At 53.0% G+C, this 7841-nt stretch overlaps 2 protein-coding genes across 2 annotated transcripts; both read left to right on the forward strand.

Moving 5' to 3' along the window:
• Positions 1–2610: 2610 nt before the first annotated feature.
• Positions 2611–3572, forward strand: CABS01_15996 (uncharacterized protein; the record flags this gene model as incomplete). The annotated part of the gene is made up of 2 exons (XM_060549328.1): positions 2611–3098; positions 3167–3572. 2 exons carry the CDS (start codon positions 2611–2613, stop codon positions 3570–3572), a joined length of 894 nt encoding a protein of 297 aa, XP_060390786.1.
• Positions 3573–5928: 2356 nt separating this feature from the next.
• On the forward strand, positions 5929–7494 carry CABS01_15997 (uncharacterized protein; the record flags this gene model as incomplete). The annotated part of the gene is made up of 3 exons (XM_060549329.1): positions 5929–6090; positions 6181–6553; positions 6677–7494. The coding sequence occupies 3 exons, from the start codon at positions 5929–5931 to the stop codon at positions 7492–7494; spliced, it is 1353 nt and encodes a 450-aa protein (XP_060390787.1).
• Between the last annotated feature and the right edge of the window lie 347 nt (positions 7495–7841).

A 7841-nucleotide genomic window follows, 5' to 3' on the forward strand; every position in this document is an offset into this window, starting at 1 on the left:
CATTGAAGTATTTCATGCTGCCGAGCACGGCTTTCAAGCGCTTGCGTGAAAATGCATAGCACAATAGCGTGGCTTCATGGAATAGACTTACAGCAACGACAATGCTGCTTCATTTCTTCTTCCGTTCCAGGCAGCCGCGTGGCGTACTCGGCGACAGCTTCTCACTTCACGTGTTTGAGAAGCTGATGCTATAGGGATTGGGATAGGCTGCAGAGGCTCGATAGGAGGAATTATAGACCGGGGAGCTACTTACCCAATTTGGACATGCCTGGTTTGAGCGTCCGTCGATGTTTGAACATCACGGCAGGACAACAAACAGGAGAGACCAGGGGGACAAAGTGTGGCTGAGATCCTGGATCTCTGGAGCCAGTCGCAATCTTCGATCTGGGAAAGAGGGCAGGTAGGATCGATGATGGTTTGGTGATTTACTGGTTCGCATTTCCGTTTGGTGGGTGGCCTCACGTCAGACGGGCTGTCACATTCACTTATATCTTGTGGCACGGACTCCATCTTGTAGATCGAGGAGGGGTTTCGTTATGGACGGGCACGACGAGCAGTCTTATCCGATTATACTGGCGGTATAGTTGAAGGCGTGTGTATACGTGTACGTGTCGATGGGTCTGAATCTCTGTTGTTCTGCGATGATCCAAGATGGGAGGTGTCATCTTGGGCTTAGTGCTTGGTGTTAAGAGAAGTTGACAGGTTGGTTGGTGGGTGTAGACTTGGGGAAGAGAGGGAGCCTGTCAAACTATTTTCATGCTGACTTGTCCTAGGCGAGACTGTGGCCGATCGTTGCCCTTGGCTTGATCGAAATACACGAATACATAGGCTGGGTGGTTTTGACTGCGCAGTTGCTCATCTCAGTTGAGCAGGGTGTGATGGAAGTGAGGCCCGAAAGAAAGATTTTGAGCACTCACACCAAAGACGGCGGCAGTCAGGGACGAGGCTCTTTTTTTTCTTTCTTTTTTTCTTTCTTTCTTTCTTTCTTTCTTTCTTTCTTTTGGACCAGACTCTGATCACGGGCTTGATTAGTCTGTAGCTGTGTTGAGGTATAGATACTTTCTGCTATTGAGACTTGGACGTAACGTTATTAGCGATATGTGAGGTTCGGTATCGTATTACAGGCTGAGTATGGGATGGCCGGGACGTTTCACGTTTGGGAACACTGGGGATCGTTGTCGGTCGTTCGGTCGGTGGAAGCCTTGGTCGGGACCAGAGGTTTCTGCCAAAACCTGACAAGAGATGGAAAGCAAGTAAAATCCGTGTGTGTGTACCTTACTTGACATGTTGCTGGAACGGGAGAGTTTGGAAGATGAGGCGACCCGGTTTTTCGTCCTGTTTTGGGGCACCATTTCGGCAGACCGGGGGAACCAAGAGGTCCACGACGAACAAGAAAGGCACATGGTTTTTGGACTGACTTGTTGACTTGTCCTTGACTGAAGCTTGTGCGCCCCCCTCATCCCCTCGTCGGGACGGTGTGCAATGATGAGATTGTGGCTGTGGGTTTTGGAGAGAGGAAAAGATTAGACAAATTTTTTTTTTTACAAACTCTTGCCTAAAAAGGCAATTGGATGTAAGAGTTATCGAGTTTCTCTGACTACCAAAGGTATCCATACGAAGCACAGCTAGACAGCCGTGGATCCGAGGGTTATGGGACGTTGCTCAATGTCCGAGCACAAGGGAAAACGGATCGGCGACTCTTTTTTTAAATTCTTCTTTCCTTTTTATCTCATGATTTTCCTTACCACCCCTCCCCCCTCCGTGCCCGCTTGGACACAGACAGGCCACGCGTGTTGGGCGATCTGATCACCGGCTCTGCGACTGCAACCCACGTAACTTACTCATGTACGAAGTGTCTTCTTTACCTATCTGTCTTCCTTTGCTGGTGGTCAAAGAGAATATGAGAAGGGGGAAAAAAAAAAACATACAACACCAGGGATTCGCTGATCGTCACCGACTCAACTACTAGTCTGGCCCTCATCGGCTTGTCTATGGGAGAGCGGACGGGATCCCGAATTTTCCGATGGGTATGGTCGTATGTGCTTGTTCGTGGAAGGAGATTTCACTATGTTTGGTGAGAGTGGTCATGACTTCTTGGTGGTGATGGCAGTTTGATTGCATGAGGCTCACGCTAAATCCCAAGCTCGCGGTCAACTCTATGTAGCATTTATAGAAGAGCAAGCAAAGGTCTGAGTACCGCAAGAGCCTCAAACTTCCCTCATTTTGTGACCGCAATGATAAAGTCCTCTTTACCCCGATTCCATCGGGCCTAGATTCAAATTACAGCTACCGCCGGAAGTCTGGCATAATCTCCGACGCCGTTGTCGGTAAACCTTCAGAGAGGTCGGGAATTGGTGCTCATCACCTCACCTAGTGCATTGATGCTAAGGTAAGTATGTAAATGGGTAATTGGCACCTCTTTTCCGCCTCTCACATAATTCGCAAGAGCTTCGTTGATTACACACGACATGCATACTTTACAATCCTCCTCGCAGCTTTCCTACATCCCTAAGCTGGGATGGATAGGCATGTATATCCTCTTCGCCCATATACGTCATCTCCAACTGCAGCTGTTAATTCTCATCAGGTCTGGGTTCCATGGGCCTTAATATGGCCTCCAACTTGCAAAAGTATCTATCCAAGAAGCAAGAGCCAAATCTTCGCTTTTACAATCGTACCGAGTCTCGTGGGGCACCTCTGAAGGAACTTGGTGGAACGCCATCAAACATCATCGATTTAGTGTCTGACTCGGACATTGTGTTCATGTCTTTGGCGGACGATTCAGCAGTGGCATCCGTGCTTGACACGATTCTCGAGGTTGATCATCTTGATAGCAAGATCATAGTGGATACCTCGACGATTCAACCTTCCTTTTCGGCGACGGCTAAATCTAGACTGCAAGAGAGAGGAGCAGACTATATCGCCTCTCCTGTTGTCGGTGCCAGTCCCCTTGCTGCTAGTGCACAGCTGTTGTGGATAATGGCTGGCAAGGAGACTTCCATTGATGTTGTGAGACCTTATGTTACCGGTGTCATGGGGAAGAGTATCATTCCCACGGGCGAAGACGTTCGTCAAGCGAGCTATTTGAAGGCTGCAGCGTAAGAAAACCCAGACATGAACATCTACCTTGAAAGAATAAAAGTCCTGATGGGAACTGAATATCTAGGAACTCTCTGTCGATAGGTATGGTTGAGGTGGTCGGTGTAGCTCATACTCTGGTTGAGAAAGCTGGATTGGGGGTCGAAACCGCGGAAGCGTTGATCGAGGAGCAGATTGGCCCGTTCGGATTGATGGTATCCAATCGACTGACCTCTGGGGCTTACATGCCTCCTCGAGGCGAGCGACCGTGGTCACCGGCTGTCAATGGACTGGCAGCCGGAAGACAAGCCTTGAAGAGCGGTCCTCAGCCGAGATTGCTGTCACTCGTCTTGCAGCAGTTAGAGGAAGCCGTAGAGTACGCCGAAGGAATTGGTCGAGAAATCGATGCGTCTGCAATCTATGGGGTTATCAGAAAGGATGCGGGACTCTCTTTCGAGACGGACCAGGTCAAAAAGAGGGACGGCGATATGTAAGCGATACCTATCGTATATATATCGTCGGAGGAGGGTATAATGTGACCTCAGTCTCCGTAGTATGGTGGTGGCCTGATAGAACAGAACCTTTTTTTCTAACTCTAAAGCATTTTGCGCATGTCAGTCGGTCGATCAATCCTACGGATGCCATCTACCATGCGTTGGACTCGCAAGGTGCGTAGCCTCCAAAAAATCCTTTTGCGCAGTAATCATAGCATAAATCTGCAGAAACCAGGCAAGCCGTCTGCCGAGCATACTTACAATACTGTAGACAGTAATATGCCGTGCTCGTCCAGCTGTTGTGATAACAGCATCAGCCGCAACACTAATCGACCTGGGATCGGCCAGCAAAAGACCCGCGGCTCATCCAATGATTGACCAGACAGGCCCAGGCTTCTTCTCGGCAAGTGCCCGGCTCTGCCATGGAGACGACGGAGTCTTGGACCGGAGCTCTCACCTGTGAGGCTCTGAACAGGCATCTGACTCTCGTCTCACGCCCCCGGGGAGTGGGGTGAAGGGGAGACGGGACAGGATGAACTTTCTGAAACATAGCTTGATGCCACGCCGTGGAGCCAATCGGCGTATGGTTTTTGCCCTTGCCTGCGTCCGTTATTTTGTTCCCGACTCCAAACCAACTCCATCTCCCCGTCTCCCGCCCACGGCTCCTTCGTGCTAGTGAATCAACCTCATCACCTTTCCCGCACGTTCCCTTGAAACAAGGCCAGCAGCCCCCTTCATGTCATGTGGGCTCCGGCTCTTTTTGACAAGGGACCGCGACGCTCTGGCCTCACTTTCTCGACGGCACTATCGTATCCTCGTCGGGTTGTGCCGGCCCCAGCCCTCTTAGTATGAATACACAGGTAACAGGTCAACCCTCACCGGTAGTAAGAGTTAGATTGACCAAGGTCAACCAACGTCAGCCAAAAAGCAGATGGGCAGATGCAGGTGCCAAGTTGGATACAACACACCCCACGACAATCCGTGGAACCGCTGTCATGGGTCTCTGACCAGGGACATCCCAAGCTGACGCAGTAAACGCAGGACATGCCACTGCAAGTGACAGTGCGGGAGGGAGGGCTGCCAATACCGTCGTTCCTTTCTATGCCTATTCAGGTTGGTTCGTTTCGTTGCTCGAACTGAGCTTACACGAGGGGACGAATCGAACGCTCCAGCATAGCAACAAGTTTACCTCAGATCGAGTCAGAGTACGCTGGCTGACCGTTCATTTTGCAACTCTTGTTTTTACACTCCTCCGCTGATTTGGTTGTTGTATCATTCGTTCCCTCCAAGTGGGAATCGTACCCTATATTTGTCTATATCACGTCTCACTCGTGCCCGTTTCCCGGCATGCGAACCTCCCGGGGCTGGGCCTGGATTGCGCTCGCGACCTCCTGCCCTCTTTCTTCACCGTCCCGTCTCCTCCCCATGTCAAGTCTTGCGGACACATGACCCCCTTCCCGAGTCCCTAGAGCCCCGATACGCGAGGAGGATCATGAGGGAGAAGCGAAAGCAAGCAGGACAGAGGCATGCCCCGCCCTTGCCGGCATCCGCCGGACCTGATGCTTGTCTCCCCGTTAGCTTCTCTCAGTTCCTGCAGCTCGTGTTACGACTGCCAGCCGTACTCGTAGCGTACAAGCCGCGAACAAGACATCATAAGCCGTGATGCGGGAACATGACCGCGAGGAAACCCAAGCCTGTCCACCTGTAGCACTTCCCGGCTGGGGAGCATGCCAGGCCGCAGACAAGTTCAACCCGGGCACCCCCTCCCCTCCTCCATTACTTGCGCAAGATATCTACACCGCGTGGTTCTGTTGCATCGGTGGGTCGGTATTTAGACCCCTCTGCCACACATACACACAGGCACGCTGTTTCTCTATATTCCATGTCATTATCTGGGGGGGCCGGGCCAAGTTCTCTTCCCGTGTCGGACGAAGCTGAGGCAGAGCGCGGCTGGGCTGCGGATGCGGCATGCAGGAACAGGCGGTCTGCCTCTCCTTCGTCCCGCTGCAGGCCTTGCGCACGGCACGCACCAAACGCAACATCTCGAAGCTAGTGTTTTGTTCTGTTGGATCCCCTGGTTTCCTCGTTTCCCTTCGTATTATACATAGGTGTGGCCAGCCCACCCGCCCTTCCGTAGCACACACTCACCCACACACCCCCATATCGGATCCTCAAGAGGTCTGAGTGTCAGACTGGACAGAGACTCTATTTCGTAGCTCCAAGTTTTCTTTCTTTCTCGAGTCTTGGGCCTGTGGCTCATCCACCTCGTATTTCTCACGTCTACATGTTCCATTCATACGCACGAGTTGTAAGACCGTGAGCAACACAGTCAAGCGGCGTAAAAGGGTGGAAAGACATGTCGCTCAGATTCTATCAGACTCCCGGTCCGGAGCGGCCATGGCGCCCGCCGGTGATGGACGAGGACTGCCGGCGCTACCGCCGCCGAGCAAAGCGGACCGACAAGTGGATTCCACCCCAACTTGCCTTTGAAGAAGTGATCAGGAATAACACGGAATCGGTGAGTGATATCTGCCTGCCAGCGCATGTGTATTCCAAGGGGACGACTGGAATTCAAGAATGACTCTGACTAACAGTCGGATGTCTTCAGCCGTGCTCACTAAACGACTTTGTGGACTATCTCGTCTACGTCGAGCAGGACGCGGAACCGCTGCAATTCTTCCTATGGTACTGCGGCTACGTCCACTCATGGACGACTCTGGCGCCCGAGCAGCGTGCTCTTGCGCCGCGTTGGGATCCGGACCGCGGCAGGAAGCTCACTGCCAAGGAGAGGAGGGCCAAAAACTCGAGTAAAGTGAGCAACATTCTCGAGATGCTCGACGAGGACAGCAGCTACGCCCAAGCAAAAGCGGGAGGGAACCATACGCGGAACACGTCTTCGGCAACAAACTTCTCTCACCCTAGAGCAACTGGTCTCAGAGACGGTGAAAAGGAAGAGGTGGAAGAGGGGACAGTTCCGCAAGGTAAGACCACCAAAGTCGAATGCTTCATGACATGCTAGTCCCGTCAGATATCACCGAATCTCGTTCTCATCGCTTATACAAACCCAAACCCAAACTCAAACTCACTAACATCTCTCCCTGCAGCACCAGCATCATCACAACCCTTCCGCGCAGACATCAACGCCATAACAAAACACTATATCCACGCCGACGCCCCGCGCCGCCTGAACCTCACAAAAGACGACCGCACCGCCGTCCTCAAAGCAACATCCTCGACAACGCACCCCTCGGCCCTCCTCCCGGCCTTTGAAAAAGCAGAGGCCCTCCTGCGCGGCAAACTCCACCCGGACTTCATCCGCCACAGCATGGCCAACGCGAACCGCGCCGCAACGCACCTCCTCCGCCTCCTCGGACTCGTGCTGCTCACCCTAGGCCTCGGCCTCGACGCCACGCTCATCCTGTCCTCATTTTCGCGGTACTACCGCCTCCTCTCCACACCTCTACTCTTCTTCGGCCTCGCGATCCTCGTCGCGGCCCTCGACGGCGTCTCGCTACCCCTCCACCTCGCGCGCAGACGCCACGTTCGGCCGTGGGAGGTCCCGGACCTGGAAGCCGGCCGGGGCAACGGTGCAGGCGTGTACAAGAACAAGAAGGAAAGGGTCCCCCACCGCCGCGCCGCGACGAGCGAGAGCGTCGCGGGCGCCGTCGACCCCCTCCGCAAACCCGCGCTCTCGACGCTCGGCGCGGAGAATCATCTGTCCTTCAAGGGTGAAGAGTGGGTTGCCGCGTACGAGCGCCGGTGGCTTTGGCGGCGCGTGTTTGAGCGCAGCCGGGCGAGCCGGAACAAGCACCTCCGGATCCTGCAGGACGGCGTCGTCGCGGGGGCGGTGTTGTGGGCTTCGTTGGCGACGATTGGGGTTGGTGTTGGGTCGGTTTTTATACCCTCGTATCATTTGTTTTGAGTCAGGTTTAATGGATGGATTCATTGGCGGGAGGCATTTACGTTGAGAGGTACACTTACACTTATACCATGGGTTCCATGACAGTCTTTTCTGGAGTTTTTGTGTGGAAGCACAACGGGTGGGTGCCCGGCGATTCAAGCATTAGATATGCGGATCTGCGACATCGTATAATACAATATCAAGATTTTAATGACTGGAACTTTATGACCTACACTGCCATGAATAACCGCTAATTCGTCCCGCATGTGTACTCAAAGTAGAATAGGCAGGAGCGCAAGTGTTGAGATATGTATTATGCTCCAAAACCCCTGCCCAGCCGACCCTTCTTATCTACACTTTAATCATAG

Source organism: Colletotrichum abscissum, assembly GCF_030869225.1.
Source record: "Colletotrichum abscissum strain IMI 504890 chromosome Unknown Scaffold_78.1, whole genome shotgun sequence".
Taxonomy (NCBI): domain Eukaryota; kingdom Fungi; phylum Ascomycota; class Sordariomycetes; order Glomerellales; family Glomerellaceae; genus Colletotrichum; species Colletotrichum abscissum.